General features: G+C 45.3%; 1 protein-coding gene across 1 annotated transcript in view; it reads left to right on the forward strand.

Moving 5' to 3' along the window:
• RANBP10 (RAN binding protein 10) overlaps positions 1-18289 on the forward strand; it is a 78246-nt gene that overhangs the window by 14310 nt on the left and 45647 nt on the right. The window contains exon 3 of the mRNA XM_008065761.1: positions 14964-15016. Coding sequence (XP_008063952.1) covers positions 14964-15016 — 53 coding nt within the window. The remainder of the gene's footprint in view (positions 1-14963; positions 15017-18289) is intronic.

The raw sequence follows: 18289 nt of genomic DNA on the forward strand, positions 1-18289 counted from the left end.
CCGACTTCTTTTTTTTTTTTTGAGTTGAAGTCTCACTCTGTTGCCCTAGCTGGAGTACAGTGGCAAGGCTCATGGCTACCCTAGTGACGACTTGCTGGGCGACCGCAATCCTTCCGCCTCAGCCTTCCAAGTAGCTGGAACTACAGGCACGTGCCATCACACCCAGCTAATTAATTTTATTTTTATCTTTTTTAGCGTAGAGATGAGGTCTTGCCAATTTGCTTGGGTTGGTCTTGAACCAGCAGACTCAAGCAGTCTACTCGCCTCGGTCTCCCAAAGTGCTGGGATTATATCTGAGCCACCGAGCCCAACCAATATTAGCTTTTAATTAAGCTGACTTTTAGCCATAGAGCTCTTTTTTTTTTTTTTTTTTTTTTTTGAGTTGGAGTCTCACTCTGTCGCCCAGACTGGAGTGCAGTGGCCGCTCCCAGCCACCGCAGCCTCGACCTGCTGGGCTCCGGAGATCCTTCCGCCTTAGCCTTCCAAGTAGCCGGAATTACAGGCACGCGCTATCACGCCCGGCTGATTTTTTGATTTATTGTAGAGATGAGGTCTCGCCAAGTTGCCCAGGCGAGTCTTGAACCCGCGGGCTCAGGCAATCCACTCACCTCAGCCTCCCAAGGCGTAGGATTACAGGCTGAGCCACCGAGCTGGCTAGCCATAGAGCTCTTTTTTTTTTGAGTTGGAGTCCCACTCTGTCGCCCAGACTGGAGTGCAGTGGCCGCTCCCGGCCACCGCAGCCTCGACCTGCTTCCATAGAGCTCTTGAAACAATCCTTTCACATCTCTTATTACCAGGACAAACAACTGCTATAATTCTGAAACACAACAAGCTAGAAAGGAAAGAATTCTTATGGTTAGCCATGACACTGTTACACTCAATTGTTTAGAATGAGAGATCTCTAAAAATCTTTTTATTTTCAACAGTGCACTTAATTCCAATAGTGCTTTTTACATTTTCAATGGTGCACTTAGTTCCAATAGAGTCTCAGTTTAAAAGCCTCTTTAAAGCCCAAGTGGTATCTTTCCAAGTTTTACTATTTAATTCCTGGAGAAGGCATAGAAAAAGTCCCAAATTGATCCCCCAAAATTAACTCTTAGAAATAGACAAAAGAAGCCGGGCTCGGTGGCTCAGCCTGGGTGACAGAGTGAGACTCCAACTCGAAAGAAAGAAAGAAAGAAAGAGAGAGAGAGAAAGAAAAGAAGAAAGAAAAGAAAAGAGCCAGGCTTGGTGGCTCAGCCTGTAATCCTGCGCCTTTGGGAGGCTGAGGTGAATGGATTGCCTGGGCCCACGGGTTCGAGATCCGCCTGGGCAGCGAGACCTCATCTCTACAATAAAAATTAAAAAGTCAGCCGGGTGTGGTAGCGCATGCCTGTAATTCCGGCTACTCGGAAGGCTGAGGTGGAAGGATCGCCGGAGCCCCGCAGGCGAGGCTGCAGTGGCCAGGAGCGGCCACTGCACTCCAGTCTGGGCGACAGAGTGAGACTCCAACCGAAAAAAAAAAAAAAAGAGAAATAGACAAAAGAGAAGAGCCCCAAAGGGATGTGACCCTTTATAACAAAGTTCCCCTAAGAGCATGAAACTTCAGAATGAAAAATGTGCTGTTAGATATCTTAGGTGTCTCAGACTCCTAGTCTTTGCAGACTGGTCACCTGATGTGAACCCAGCAATTCATGCTCCCTGGATGGTGGAGACCATAGTATGGTCACAAAGTCAAGTTCTCAAGGACATAAAGACAAGAAGAATCCTTATCCAGTTTTTGTTTCAGGGACCCACAGCAATGTTTGTCTTGAATAGATGCCAGTCTAGTAGAGCCGCGTAACTGACCAGTCTGTAGGGCTGGCTCAACTGTGGGCTTTTGGGGTCTTAGCCTGTGTCTGCTCTGTGGTTACCCTCTCTATGACATAACAACACTGAGACAAATGAAAAATAATTTTTTTTAAAAATTGGAGTCTCACTCTGTTGCCCAGGCTGGAATGCAGTGGCGTACTCATGGCTACCCCAGCCTTAACCTGCTGGGCTCAGGTTATCCTTCCACTTCAGCTTTCCACAGGCACATGCCACCACACTTGGCTAATTTTTTTATTTATTGTAGAGGTGAGGTCTTGCCAAATTGCCCAGGCTGATTTCGAACCCCTGGGCTCAGGCAATCTTGTTGCCTCCACCTCCCTAAGTGCTGAAGTTACAGATGTGAGCCACTGCGCCTGACTGAAAAACGAGTTTCTGAGAGGAAAAGGGATCAAATAATATGAATATTCATACCACAAAGTACCCAAAAGTCTACAAGAGTTTCTAAACCAAACTAGTCACACAAATGCTTTTTTCCCCATTAATCAAAACCTTGCAGATGAGACTAATTTTTTTTTTTATAACTTTCACTCAGAATGCGCACAGGGAGAAGTATGGACCTGGCTAGGTAAGAATTATTACCCCTTTTGTCAACAGAACTGGGTTCTCCTCACTGTGGCTTTCAGAAGAGAAGAGCAGCTTTTTTTCATATTGCTCATAGTGCCAAACATGGGGGCCATGGCTGTTGGCCTCCTAAAGTTTTGCTGAAAAATCACCAGCATGAGGCAATATTAATTAGTAGGAGGAAAGGCATACATTTTATTTTAATGTGTATACATGGGAGCCTTTCAAATGAAGACCACTGGAATTGTTTTATTTTTCTTTATTTTATTTTTTTGAGTTGGAGTCTCATTCTGTCTCCCAGTCTGGAATGCAGTGGCACACTCACGGCCACCGCAGCCTCAGCCTGCTGGGCTTAGGCCATCCTTTTGCCGCAGTCTTCCAAGTAGCTGGAGCTACAGGTGCTTGCCACCACATCTAGCTAATTTTTTTTTTTTTTTTTTATTGTAGTGGTGAGGTCTCCCAAGTTGCCCAGTCTGGTCTCGAATCCCTGGGCTCAGGCAATTCTTTTGCCTCTGCCTCCCAAAGCACTGGGATTATAGGTGTGAGCCCCACCCCTGGCTGGAATTGTTTTCTTAATTTCCTTTTCAGATTGTTTATTGCTAGTGTACAGACGTACAACTGATTTTTGCGTATTGATCTTATATCTTACAAGTTTGCTAGGTAGCTCTGGTAGCTTTCTGTGTTTGAGACTTTCTATATATAGGATCATGTCATCTTCAAATAGAGATAGTTTTACTTGTTTTTTTCCTGTTTGATGCCTTTTATTTCTTCTTCTTGTCTAATTGCTCTGGGTAGGACTTTCAATACTATGTTGACTAAAAGTGGTGAAAGCAGGCATCCTTGTCTTGTTCCTGACCTTAGGCAGAAAACTTTCAGTCTACAGAAAACTGTAGCCCTCTCCTGTGCGTGTGCTCTGAGTCATGCTTGGGACATACCAGGTGCCATGTAAGCTAGACTCTAGCACCTTTATTCATTTTATGTTAGCTATGGATTTTACATAAATGTCCTTTATTATGTTGAGGAAGTTCCCTTCTATTCCTAGCATTGTGAATTTTTTTTTTTTTGAGTTGGAATCTCACTCTGTCACCCAGGCTGGCATGCAGTAGCATGCTGATGGCCACCGCAGCCTTGACCTGATCCTTCCGCCTCAGCCTTCCAAGTAGCTGGAACTACAGGCACGCGCCATCATTCCCGGGTAATTTTTTTGATTTTTTTTTTGAGTTGGTGTCTCACTCTGTCGCCCAGACTGGAGTGCAGTGGCCGATCCCGGCCACTGCAGCCTCGACCTGCTGGGCTCCGGCGATCCTTCTGCCTCAGCCTTCCAAGTAGCTGGAACTACAGGCGTGCGCTACCATGCCCAGCTAATTTTTTGATTTATTGTAGAGATGAGGTCTCGCCAAATTGCCCAGGTGGGTCACGAACCCGCAGGCTCAGGCAATCCACTCACCTCAGCCTCCCAAAGGCGCGGGATTACAGGCTGAGCCACCGAGCCCAGCACTTTTTTGATTTTTATTGTAGAGATGAGGTCTCACCAAGTTGCCCAGGCTGGTCTCAAACCTGTGGGCTCAGGCAATCCTCTCACCTAGGCCTCCCAAAGTGCTGGGATTATAGGCATGAACCACCATGCCCAGCTGTGAATGTTTTATCATGAAAGGATGTTGGATTTTGTCAGATCCTTTTTCTGCATTAATTGAGATGATTATGTGGGTCTTTTTCCTTTGTTTTATTAATGTGGTTTATTGTATTGATTGATTTTCCTATGTCAAACCACCCTTGCCCTCTTGGTCATTTGCTTATGATTGGTCATGTTATTATCTAGTACTTTTAAGATATTGTTGGATTCGGTTTGCTACTATTTTGTTTAGGATTTTTGCATCTGTATTCATAAGGTATATTGCTCTATACTTTTCTTTTCCTTTGATGTCTTCTTGGCGATTTTTTGCTGTATCTCATCTGAATACAGCATATTTGTGTCAAGACATTATTCTGCCAAGAATTGAAGTCTCTAGGTCAGAACTAGAAGGCTTAGGAGCCCTTTGGTTTAACCTCTCCTCTTCTGGTTGGGAACCTAAGATGTGGGTTGAAATCTAAGACCCATATATTGAATTAGGCTGCAGTGTCTGAGACCAGCCTCTCAGAGTCAGGTGTGTGGTTCTGGAGCCCTGCTGTGAAGTGTTCCTGTCACCTTAAAACTCTTTAGATTCTTCTGTTTGGGAGGCTGGAAGGGAGTGTCAGCCTTGTTGCCGTAGGGGTTCATTCTCAGGACTAGGTGGCATAATACAGCAAAGGGGTAGTGTTCTTCCTTTGGTCTTCTACATACTTGGAGGATGTGAGAGTCAAGGGTTTTCGGTTTCTAAGGTTCTGTCCTCTGTCCACCATTAGGCATACCTAGGGCATGAAAGAATCTCTAGTCAATTGGAGCTATGTTGAGTCTGTGTCACTGTAGCCCTCTCCTGTGTGCTCTGAGTCAGGCTTGGGATATACCAGGTGCCATGTGAGCTAGAATCTAGCACCTCTGTTCAGCAGGGGTTTTGACTGTTTCTAAAGGTGTACTCTTATGATGCAGTGTCTGCCCTCCCAATAAGGCTTGGGAAGCTGGATGGACTAACGAGATGACCATGAAAGCTGAGTTCTCCAGCATGTCCTCTGTCACTGAAATGTTGCCCTGGTATGATCCAGAGATAGTCTGATGAATGAGAACCAACAACTGCTAGTAATGGCTCTTTTTATTTTTTATTTTTTTTTGAGTTGGAGTCTCACTCTGTCACCCAGGCTGGAGGAGAGTGGCACACTCCTGGCTACTGCAGCCTTGACCTGCTGGGCTCCGGCGATCCTTCCGCCTCAGCCTTCCAGGTAGCTGGAACTACAGGTGCGCGCTACCACGCCCGGCTAGTTTTTTTGATTTATTGTAGAGATGAAGTCTTGCCAAGTTGCCCAGGTGGGTCACGAACCCACAGGCTCAGGCAATCCACTCACCTCAGCCTCCCAAGGCGTGGGATTACAGGCTGAGCTACCGAGCCCGGCTTGGATAGCTCTTAAAAGTGATTTTCCTAGTTGGGCATGGTGGCAGGTGCCTGTAATCCCAGCTACTTGGGGGGAGGCTAAGGCGGGAGGATCACTTAAGCTTGAGAGTTCAAGGTTGCAGTGAGCTATGATTGTGCCACTACACTACACTCCAGCCTGAGTGATGTAGCGAGACCCCATCTCAAAAAAAATTTATTTTTGTATGACTAAAAAAGTAATATGTGTTAATTATACAAAAATTTGGAAAACCAAAGAGAAAATAACTGAACTATGCTTGCATCTGTTCATGTGATCACAGGGTTTCAGTAGACTATTGCTTGAGTGGCAGGGCAGGGACGGATGGAGGGCAGCATGGACACCCCTCCCACCTGTAGTGGGAGCTTCTGGGTAGACTGTCTCTTGTTCTTTGGTGGATCTTGACTCTGCTTGACACAAGCAGTGCCCACTTGCTACCCTCTTCTCTCTGGAGCTAGATGGGGGGCCCAAAGTGACTCTTCCTGTAGCTCCAGCTCACATTGTGGTTTTGGCAGTGAAGGGTAGAAACTGAGAAGTTAGAGGCCAGCTTATGGCCTCACTGCCATAGAAAGCTTGTCTGTCCTCTACACTTACTGGCTGTCTTACCTCTCTGGTGTGTGCCATTTATTCTGTTTTGCTGCTGTATAGAAGAAAAGAGTAAATCAGGTGGGTTTACATTACTTTCATTTGTATTGAGGGTAAATAATTCCTTCCCTCCAGCTTTTCAGATATATCCTGCTGTCTGAAAAGAAAGCCCTTGTAGAAAAGTTAAGTGTTGGGAGTTAAACTGCTCTATCTTTTCCAGTCACCTGCTTGGGGTGTGAGAGCCCTTGTTGCCTCCCTCCCTCCCAGGCCAACCAAGACAGGCTTTATCTTATCTGTCAGTGTTCACAGCATGCATCAACCTGGCCCATTACCAACAAGAAAGCAAATGCTCACCTCCTTTTTCTTGTAATCTCAAGTAAACAGGCATTTGTTTTAGATGTCCCAAGATGCAGGCCTTTGAGAATGGCTTGCTTTCCTTTAGCGGATTCTGATGCCAGAAGAGCTTTCAGTGCATGAACTAATGGGCAGAGTAGGGTTGTACAGTCACTCCCCCCATTGACCCTCCCAGCGTTGCACTGAGGTGTGCCTTTGTCTGATCCTGTCAAATGACTGCACTGAGGGCTCTCTGTACTCATGGTAATAGCTGATGAGGCAGGCTTTGAGAGAACATGTGACATGCTGATGGACATATGATGAACTCAGTGACAGGGATGAGATTTGAATCTGGAATAGTCTTATATATTTGCTCCTTGCAGGTATGTGTCTTGTTCAGGTGTTTATGCACAGTGTAAATGCCAGGGCTAGAGCAGAACTGGAGAGTGGCCACTACTGATTCTGGCTGAACATTTTGGCTCAAAAATTTTCAAGTGGGTCTAGGAGAAGTGATCTTTCTTTGGTGACTGGTTGTGCTGGACAGTGTCCTGAGCTTCTCTAGCCCCTCGCCCACTCTGAATTCACTGTGGTCTAAAGAGTGCTTGAGTTTCTCCATGTCATTCCATCCTACTCCTACATCCAGGCCTTGACGTTGTCCATGGGAATAACTAGGAAGTATCCAGTTTTGCCTCTTCAATCCATTTCCTAAATATTAGCTGTTTGATCAGCTGTATGCCTTCTATTATTTATTTATTTACTTATTTTTTGAGTCAGTGTCTTACTCTGTTGCCCAGAATGGAGTGTGGTGGCACGCTAATGGCCACTGTAGCCTTGACCTGCTGGGCTCAGGAGATCTTTCTACCTCAGCTTCTCAAGTAGCTAGAACTACAGGTGGGTGCCTAATTTTTTGACTTATTATAAAGACAAAGTCTCCCCAAGTTGCCCAGGCTGATCTTGAACCCTTGGACTCAGGCAATCCTCTCGCTTCGCCTCCCAAAGTGTTGGGATTATAGGCGTGAGCCACCACATCTGGCTTATTTATCTTTAGACATGGGGACTTCCTCTGTTGCCCAGACTAGAATGCTGTGGCATGATCATAGCTCATTGCAGCCTCAAACTCCTGGGCTCAAGTGATCCTTCTGCTTGAGCCCCCGAGTAATTGGGACTATAGACACATGCCACCACACCTGGCTAAAAGTTTTTAATTTTGGTAAAGTCCAATTTGTCTATATTTTCTCTTTTTGCCCATGCTCTTTGTATTACATCCAAGAAATTATTGCCAAATCCAATGTCGTGAAACTTTCCCCCATGTCTTCTAAGGGTTATCATTTTAGTGCTTATGATTAGATCTTTGATCCATTTTGAATTAATTTTTGTCTGTAGTCTAAGGTAGGGGTCAAACTTCATCCTTTTGTTTGTGGTTATCAAGATGTCCCAGCACTGTTTGTTGAAAAAACTGTCATTTCTTCATTGAATGGTCTTGGCACCCTTGCTAAATCAGTTGACTATACATGTGAAGATTCATTTCTGGGATCTCTATTCTATTCCTTGGTCTATATGTCTATCTTTATAGTATTACACTATTTTGATTACTATAGCTCTGTAGTAAGTTTTGAATTCAGGAAGTGTGAGTCCTCCAAATTTGTTCTTTTTGAAGATTGTTTTGTATCCATATGGGTACCCTTGAGATTCCATGTGGATTTTTCTATTGCTACAAAAAAACATCATTGGGATTTTGATAGGAGTTAAATTGAATCTGTATATCACTTTGGATAGTATTGACATCTTAACAGTATTAGGACTTCCAATCCATGAATAGGGGATGTCTTTCCATTTATTTATGCCTCTAGTTTCTTTCATCAGCATATAGTTTTCAGTGTCCAAGTCTTGCCTCCTTGATTACATTTATTTTTAAGTATTTTATTTTATTTTTTGATGCTATTGGAATTGCTTTCTCAATTTCTTTTTTGGGTTGTTCTTTATTAGTGTATAAAAACACAACAGAGAGGGAAGGCATAGGGTAACTTATTAGTAAGAAAAGTTTTTTGTTACATATGGGACTATGTCATCTGCAAACAGAGATAGTTTCACTTATTTCTTAACAATTTGGATGTCCCTTATTTCTTTTTCTTGTCTAATTGCTCCAGCTAGATCTTCTAATACTATGTTGAATAGAAGTAGTGAAAGCAGGCATCTTTGTCTTGTATTTGATCTCAGAGGCAAGGCTTTCATTTTAGTCTTTCACCATTAAGTAAAATGTTAGCTGTGGGTTTTTCATATATGGCCTTTATTGTGTTGAAGTAGTTTCCTTCTCTTCCTAGTTTCTTAAGTGTTTATATATATATATTTGAGTTGGAGTCTCACTGTCGCCCAGGCTGGAGTGCTGTGGCACGCTCACAGCTACTACAGCTTCAACCTGCTGGGCTCAGGCGAGCCTTCCGCTTCAACCTTCCAAATAGCTGGAACTACAGGCATGCGCCAACACACAAAGCTAACTTTTTGATTTATTGTAGAGATGAGGTCTTGCCATGTTGCCCACACTGGTCTCGAACCCCTGAGCTCAGGCAGTCCTCTCGCCTCTGCCTCCCAAAGTGCTGGGATTATAGGCATGGACCACCATGCCCGGCTGAGATATACAATTCACCCATTTAAGGTGTACAATTTAGTGACTTTTTGGTATGTTTACAGGGTTTGTGTAGCTTTTACCTACTTTGCTTATCTCAGACTGGTTGGATAATAATCTTCAAGTACATTAAGACTTTTTGGAATATAGGAGGCTGCATCTTTTTGTAGCTTTAGAACATCATACTTTTGGAAAAGACTTAATGTCACCCAGTGTTTGAAGAGTTGGGGCTTATTTCCCTTGATTCCTGACTCAGCTTTAACCTCATTTGAGTATGCAGCTTGGGCTCCTGTGGGGCTGCTCCCTGTGCCATTGACACCTGGAGGTGGCATGGTGCCCAAGTGTGGGTGTTGGCTTCCTTTGACTGCTTTACACTCAGCCCATCCACTCAGATTCTCAGATTGAGACAGGAGTTTGTACAGATGCTTTAGGCCATTTGCTAGTAAATACCATCTCACTTGTGAAACAGAGAGTCTATAGGAAGGTGTTGAGAGCTAGCTGCTTCTCATGTGGGAGGCCTTGTGTTTTGACCATAGGTGCTTTAGTGGTTCCTCGTTGCCACAGAATGTAGAACCAGAGCTCTGCTGTGGTGACCAGCCATAACTCTTCCAAGGTGACCTTTGATTGCCCCTATTTGCACTAGCTATTTTTTTTTTTTTGTTTTTTTTTTGAGTTGGAGCCTCACTCCGTCACCCAGACTGGAGTGCAGTGGCCGCTGCCGGCCACTGCAGCCTCGACCTGCTGGGCTCTGGCGATCCTTCCACCTCAGCCTTCCATGTAGCTGTAACTACAGGCGCATACTACCACACCCGGCTAATTTTTTTGATTTATTGTAGAGATGAGGTCTCGCCAAGTTGCCCAGGCGGGTCTCAAACCCGCGGGCTCAGGCAATCCACTCACCTCAGCCTCCCAAAGCATGGGATTACAGGCTGAGCCACTGAGCCCGGCTTGCACTAGCTTTAAGCGGTTGAAAGTCACCTAGGAAACACATATACTCCAAACACAAACCCTCACCCTAGTGTCAGGAAACCTGTATGCCAGGGATCGGACCACATGTGGTGTTGGGAATAGGCCCAGGCCCCTTTGAACAGGACAAAATGAGTAACTGGTGTCCAAGTCAGGGAAACCCCAGCTGTGTTGCACTTGTGTCTATTGATTGATGACTGCAGGGCAGTTGGGGTTGTTTGCTGCTTGGTCAGCTGAGGCATTGAGGGAATGGAGACCGGTTTTTGGCAACCTCTACCATGCAAAGTCAGGAAACTGACTGTGTGGGCTGCTGTTTTTCTGGGAAAATGTGCAAGCTGTAATCTAATGGGAATCTTGCCAACAGGCTTAGACAGCTTCTGCTCCTGATGGTCCTTGAAGCTAGGCACTTCTGGCAGGAGGTAGCAGACAGTTTGTGTGTTTCTGGGAAGGGCTGAGCAGTTCTGTCCAGCTATAGGCCATATTCGTCCACATCTTTGATCCTTAAAAAATCCAACTCTGCCGGGCTCGGTGGCTCAGCCTGTAATCCCAGCACTTTGGGAGGCTGAGGTGAGTGGATTGCCTGAGCCCGCGGGTTCGAGACCTGCCTGAGCAACTTGACGAGACCTCATCTCTACAATAAATAAAAAAAAAAAAAGAATCCAACTCCAGCCGGGCTTGGTGGCTCAGCCTGTAATCCCGCGCCTTTGGGAGGCTGAGGCGAGTGTATTGCCTGAGCCCACGGGTTCGAGACCCGCCTGGGCAGTGAGACCTCATCTCTACAATAAATCAAAAAATCAGCTGGGCGTGGTAGCGCATGCCTGTAATTCCGGGTACACAGAAAGCTGAGGCAGAAGGATCACCGGAGCCCAGCAGGTGAGGCTGCGGTGGCTGGGAGCAGCCACTGCACTCCAGTCTGGGCAACCGAGTGAGACTCCAACTCAAAAAAAAAAAAAAAGAATCCAACTCCAGGCCAGGTGTGGGGCTCACACTTGTAATCCCAATACTTTGGGAGGCAGAGACGAGAGGAAGGCCTGAACTCAGGGATTTGAGACCAGCCTGGGGAATTTGGCGAGATTTCGTCTCTACAATAAATAAAAAACATTAGCCGGTGTGATGGCACACACCTGTTTTTCCAGCCACTTGGAAGGCTGAGGCAGAAGGATCACCTGAGTCCAGCAGGTCGAGGCTGCGGTGGCCATGAGCGTGCTATTGCACTCCAGCCTGGGCAACAGAGTAAAACTCCAACTCAGAAAAGAGTCCAACTCTGTGCCAAATGCTGCTTAAAACAAAACAAAGTGGAAAACAAGTTCCCTTTGAATCGTGGAACTCCCTCTGTGAAGTACTGTTTCTTTTGCTTTGCTCCTTTCCCTTCTCTCTCCTTTCCCCTAAGCCCTGTGGGCCAAGTTGTCAGGGTCATATGTTGGTATATGTCTTTTCCTGGTTCCTGCCCAGTGCGATGAGGATAGCTGGCTTAGAGGAAGGTGGGTAGATCAGAGCCTTCCCTCTTTGCCTGAACCTCAGTTTGAGTGGTAGAGACTACTCCCCAAATGCACTGGTGCTGCCAGTCAGAAAAAGGCAAAGATGCATTTCCTGCCAGTGAGGTATTGGCAGGGGCAGGGCACCATGTTATAGGGAACCGAGAAGTGTTAGGAAACAGGTGCATAGGTGCATGGAGTATTCCAGAGGAGGGAAGAAATAGTCCAAAATGAGAAAATGTATGTGGAAAGACTCCTTGCGGAATTATAGTAGGGGTCAATCAGAATGTGAATGTATAGCTACTTGGAAATGGGCTCATTAAGGCAATCCCATGTAACTGCTTTTTAAAAAAAATTATTTTGAGAAATCAGGATTTATTAAGAGGACAGAAAAGCTCCCACAGTGGGGGAGGGGACCTGAAGGGGTTGCCCCATGCAACTGCTTTTTTTTTTTTTGAGTTGGAGTCTCACTCTGTCGCCCAGACTGGTGTGCAGTGGCTGCTCCCGGCCACGCAGCCTCGATCTGCTGGGCTCCGGCAATCCTCCGCCTCAGCCTTCCAAGTAGCCAGAATTACAGGCATGCGCTACCACGCCCGGCTGATTTTTATTTATTGTAGAGATGAGGTCTCGCTGCCCAGGTGGGTCTCGAACCCGCAGGCTCAGGCAATCCACTCACCTCAGCCTCCCAAAGGCACAGGATTACAGGCTGAGCCACCAAGCCCAGCTGCAACTGCATTTTAAAAAGAAAAAATTGTGTGTGTGTGTGTGTGTGTGTGTGTGTGTGTGTATTTATTATTATTTTTTGAGTTGGAGTCTCTCTCTATTACCCAGGCTGGAGGAGAGTGGCATGCTTACGGCCACTACAGCCTCCACCTGCTGGGCTCAGGCGATCCTTCCACCTTAGCATTCTGAGTAGCTGGAACTACAGGTGTGTTCCACCACACCTGGCTAATTTTTTGATTTATTGCAGAAAGGAGATCTCACCAAGTTGCCCAGGCTGATCTAATCCCTGGGCTCAGACAATCCTCCTACCTCCACTTCCCAAAGTGCTGGGATTACAAGCATGAGCCACTGAGCCCAACAAGAAAATATTTTGTATTGTGGTAAAATATGCATAACATAAAATTTACCATTTGAACCATTTTAAGTATAGCGTTCAGTTACCCTAAGCGCACTTACAATGTTATGCAACTATAAGGTTATGTACCTCAGCCTCCTTGGTTGATGGTTTGAATATTCTGAATCCTCAGCAACCTTTTCTTTTCTTTCTTTCTTTTTTTTTGAGTTGGAGTCTCACTCTCGCCCAGGTTGTATTGCAGTGGCACACTGAAGGCCATGGCAGCTCTGAACTGCTGGGCTCAGGCAGTCCTTCTGCCTCAGCTTTCTTGGTAGCTGGAACTACAGGCACACGCCACCACACCCAGCTATCAGCAACCTTTTGCTGGTCATATGTGGTTAATATCAAGCATCATGTATGGGTTTCTACTGTTTTACTCCTGGAAGGTGATGGTTTGTGTAGGGGCCATAGCCGTTGGCACCTAAAGTTTTTCTGAAAAATTATTGAGTTGAAGTAGATTAGAAAAGGTATACAAATTTATTTAACATATATACATGAGAATCTTCAGTATGAAAACCCAACTTCCCAATGAATTACAGAAACTTACATACCATCTTTTTTTTGTTTTTTTTTTTGAGTACGAGTCTCACTCTGTCACCCAGGCTGGAGTACAGTGGGCATGCTCACAGCCACCACAGCCTCAGCCCACTGGGCTCAGGCAATCCTTCCACCTCAGCCTTCCAAGTAGATGGAACTACAGGCGTGCACCATCACGCCTGGTTAGTTTTTTTATTTATTGTAGAGATGAGGTCTCGCCAAGATGCCCAGGCTGGTCTTGAACCCCTGGACTCAGGCAGTCCTCTCTCCTCCACCTCCCAAAGTGCTGGGTTTACAGGCATGAGCCACCACAACTGGTTTATATACCATCTTGAGTATATAGTTGCAGAAAGAATAGGGGCTTGGATCCTTATAAAACAGTTTATGGGAGGGAGGAGAGGAGACTTTTATTAAGGGACAATATATGATTACTAGAGAGAATCAATAGATTTGGGGACAGAGATTAACACAAAAATAGTTCTTTTTGGAATTTATGTATTTATTTTTTGAGTTAGGGTTGTGCTTTATCATCACCCAGGCTGGAGTGCAGTGGTGTGATCATGGTTCACTGCAGCCTCAACCTTCTAGGTTCAAGCAGTCCTCCCAGGTTCAAGCAATCCTCTCACCTCAGCCTCCTGAGTAGCTTGGGACTGCAGGTGTGCACCACCACGCCTGGCTAATTTTTTTTTTGTGGAGACAAAGTCTTGCTTTGTTGCCCAGACTGATCTTGAACTCCTGGGCTCAAGCGATCCTCCTGCCTAGGCCTCCCAAAGTGCTGGGATTACAGTTGTGAGCCACCATATCTGACCTCTCTTGAAATTTAAATGGTCCATGGAAAAGTCCTACTTGTAAAAGGGTCTGCTCAGGTGAGGTCACATTTTGGCTTTCTATTCTGCAATGGATAATGAAGGAGCTGAGAGGGGAAGAAAAACAATCATTCTGTTCTCCTTGGTGGTTCTGGTTCTTAGGCAGATAAAGGAAGACCGTCTATGGCACAGGAGGTGGTGGGCTAGGCAGGGTCAGGGTTGGGGTAGGGCGGGGTTGGAGAGACCTTGAAGAGTCTTCTTTAGTTCAGCATGTCAAAACATCATATTTTGGGTTATTGGTTTCTGAGTCCCAACACTTGTTTCTCTTATTTCTAAGCTTTTGGGGAAATACCTGTTTCTTTGTATACTACAAACATTTAGCCTAAAAAAAAAATGTTCATTTCTTTTTCTGACTTTCCTTCTTTGTGTCATTGATACTGTTTTTGATAGAATTGCTGCAGCGTAAGCCCCTCCTTGTGGGCAGCTTAGTTGCTTAGGCACCTGGAGTGCGAGGAGTGGGGGCCTTGCAAATCACCACCTACAGCTTTGCACAGTCTGGGAGGCCAGTGTCAATGTATGGGGGAAAGCTAAGAAGAAGCCCAGAGAAGAAGCTTTGTGTGAGTGGTCTTGAATTCTTGCTGTACTTTTTCCATGTCCTGGTCTTTGCTGCAGAATGACTTGTGCCTGTGGGTTTGACCTTGTGTTGCTCTGCCAAGCACGACCTAGAATTCAGCTGCTTTAGGTACTTCTTAGGAGTAGATCTGTGCCTTAGCTAAAGCCAGAAAGACAAGGGACTGGAAACCATGATTTCATGACACTTTCCTCTGAAATGAAGCCAGTGGTTCATAGTTACACATACACACTACCTTCTGTTTTTCCAACTGCATAAGGCATTGAGATGTTTTTCATTAGAAAATCAAATGTAAAGCTTCCCCAATAACTACTAGTATGTTAAAAGTCTCTAAATTCATTGCTTTTCTCATTTCTCTATCTTTTGCCAAGAAACATTTAAGAAGGTAGATAAACATTCATTTGCTAACCAAAAATGTTTTGTGTGTGCTTTTTTGAAGGTACATGGGAATAGGACTCTCAGCTCAAGGTGTCAACATGAACAGACTTCCTGGTGAGTCACTGTTTAAGAGAATGTTTGTTCTGCTCTCCTGATCCAATCTGTGATAAAAGTCATGGTAGCCACTGAGAGGCCAGGGAGAACTTTGTTTGCTGGCCACCTACCTCAAGCCAAGCCACTGGATAGAGGATCTTGAAAGGTGACCTTTGGGCCGGGATGGTATGGGTTTCCATTCCAAAAATTAATTGGCGAGTGATTTTCCTTCATGGAATTTGAACTGTTTGCAGTCAAAGCCAAGTGACCTCCCAGTGGGGATACACCTCAGTAGTCTTTGCTCCCATTGGCCTTTGCTGACCAGCCCGGGACTCAGGCATGCACTGGGAGGAAGACTACTGCCCACCCTAGCTCTTTTGTTACTTCACCATGTTAAAGATCAAAGTTTCACCGGGCACAGTGGCTCAAGCCTGTAATCCCAGCACTTTGCTGGGTGGAGGGGAGGTGGAGGGGAGAATATTGCCTGAGCCCAGGGGTACAAGGCTAGCCAGGGCAACTTGGTGAGACCTCTTCTCTACAATAAATCAGAAAATTAGTTGACGTGGTGGCGCATACCTGTGGTTTTAGCTACTTGGAAGGCTTAAGCGGCAGGATCGCCTGAGCCCAGCAGGTCGAAGCTGCAGTGGCCATGAGTGTGCCACTGCACTCTAGCGTGGGTGACAGAGTGGGACTCCTTCTTGAAAAAAAAAAAATTAAAAGTTTCTAAGTGGCCTTTCATGTGGAATGCAGTTTAGGCAATTTCTTTTTCTTTTTCTTTTTTTGAGTTAGAGTCTCACTCTGTTGTCCAGGCTGGAGTACAGTGGCACGCTTCTGGCCACTGCAACCTCGACCTGCTGGGCTCAGGTGATCCTTCCGTCTCAGCCTTCCAAGTAGCCAGAACTACAGGTGCATGCTACCACGCCCAGCTAATTTTTTGATTTATTGTAGAGACAGGGGCTCACCATGTTGCCCTGGCTGGTCTTGAACCTATGGGCTCAGGTAATCCTCTCACCTCAGCCTCCCAAAGTGCTGGGATTATAGCAAGCACTTGAGCCACCACGCCCAGCCGAGGCAATTTCTTAATAAATAGAACGATGTGTGCAAGACTTGCGTTGACAGCAGTCTCCAATTAGTAGAATGGCCTGGACCCTGCAGATGGTCCTCCTCTGCCAGCCTAGCTCCCTTTCAACTGTTTTCTGCCTAGCATCTCATACCTAGTCCTGGGCTAGGTACAGTTAGGGAGACAGAAGCCTCCACCATGATGAGCTGATAGGTTTCAGACGATTGCCTTAAGGAGTGACATGGTTCAAGCTGCCCTGATTATCATGGAGACAGGCAAAGTCCTTGTGTTTTTGTTCTGACCCTTTACTCTTTTCTTTGTGCCTGGCACAGGGAAGGCAGCTGACTTTCTGCAAAAAGGGAATAACACTGAAACCATATGTTTTTTCTAATCTATATTTAATATCAATCACAGATTTTTCTCTGGTAGACTAATTTCAAAGACTTTCAATCTAGACTTACTTAGGATTCAACTAATTGTCAGGAATCTGACTTTTTTTTTCTTTGATCTGAGTGAAAACTGGCCTTTCATTATTAATCAGAATGTGTGTGGCATATTTGACTCTTTTGCATGGTATCTGGCTGTGCTCTTTGTTATACAGGCTTCTAGCCTTAGCCGAGTAGATTTGCCTGTAGTGTCCATAGCACTGCTTCTTTTTTTTTATTATTTATTTTTATTTAAGGATGTGGGGTACAACTCAAGATTAGATATACAAATGGTCATTGTGCAGGGAAGTTTGGGTCTCACTTTGGTCCCTACTTGTCCGTGTCATGCCCCCCCCCCAACTGGCTCTGGTCCTTAGTGAGCAGGAAGAATGATTTCCAATCAAGGGCAAACTGATTCTTTTTCTTGCTTGAAATGTGCTCTTTGAACTTTTGCACTGCTTTGTAAGTGGAGAAAATAGACTTTTATGGGCTTAATAAATAAAAGTAACTACTATAGTCTGTTATTGGATAGTAGTTCAAGTAACTCTGAACATTGGTTAAACACATTTGTGTTAATCTCAAAAAGGAAAATTAATGCAGCCATAAAAGAATGAGAGCACTCTTTTTTTTGAATTGGAATCTCACCGTTGCCCAGACTGGAGTGCAGTGGAACGCCCACGGCCACCACAGCCTCAACTTGTTGGGCTCAGGGGATCCTTTCGCCTCAGTCTTCCAAGTAGCTGGAACTACAGGTGTGCACCATCATGCCCAGCTAATTTTTTGATTTATTGTAGAGACAAGGTCTCACCAAGTTGCCCAGGCTGGTCTCAGGCAATCCTCTGACCTCATCCTCCCAAAATGCTGGGATTATAGGCATGAGCCATCATGGGAGGGCACTTTAGGTATTGATTTGGAGTAACCTGTAGGGTGGTATCATATGTTACCAAATGCAAAAAAAAAAAAAAAAAGAAAGAAAGAAAACAAATTTGTAGTTACTTGTGCACGCATAGCACATCTTTGAAAATCTACATAAAAACTTGTAATATTGGCTGTCCTTTGGGAAGGGATGGGTGGCTGGAGACAGGACTGAGAAGAAAAAGTTTTCACTTTCAGAGCTTTTGAATTTTCTTTCTTGTGAATATGTTATTTAATGTTTTAAAAATACAAATCAAATTAAGGCTAGGCTCAGTGGCTCTCATGCCTGTAATACCAGATCTTTGGGAGAATGAGGCTGGATGATCACTTGAAGCCAGAAGTTTGAGACCAGTCTGAAAAAATAGTGAGACCCTGTCTCTGCAGGAAAAAAAAAAAATTAGTTGGGTCTGGTACATGCCTATAATCCTAGCAACTCAGTAGGCTAATGGGAGAGTCACTTGAATACAGGAGTTCATGGCTGCAGTGAGTTATGATTACATCACTGCATTCCAGCCTAGGTGACAGAGTGAGATCCCCATCTCTTTAAAAAAAAAAAAAAGGCCAGGCTTGGTGACTCAGCTTGTAATCCCGCACTTTAGGAGGCTGAAGCGAGTGGATTGCCTGAGCCTGCAGGTTCGAAACCCACCCAGGCAACTTGGAAAGACCTCATCTCTACAATAAATAAAAAAATTAGGCCGGGTTCAGTGGCTCAGCCTGTAATCCCGCACCTTTGGGAGGCTGAGGTGAGTGGATTGCCTGAGCCCGCGGGTTCGAGACCCGCCTGGGCAGTGAAACCTCATCTCTACAATAAACCAAAAAATCAGCTGGGCGTGGTAACGCATGCCTGTAATTCCGGCTACTCGGAAGGCTGAGGCGGAAGGATCGCTGGAGCCC

This window comes from Carlito syrichta, unplaced genomic scaffold (assembly GCF_000164805.1).
Source record: "Carlito syrichta isolate Samal-C Ts95f unplaced genomic scaffold, Tarsius_syrichta-2.0.1 Scaffold308803, whole genome shotgun sequence".
NCBI classification, from domain to species: domain Eukaryota; kingdom Metazoa; phylum Chordata; class Mammalia; order Primates; family Tarsiidae; genus Carlito; species Carlito syrichta.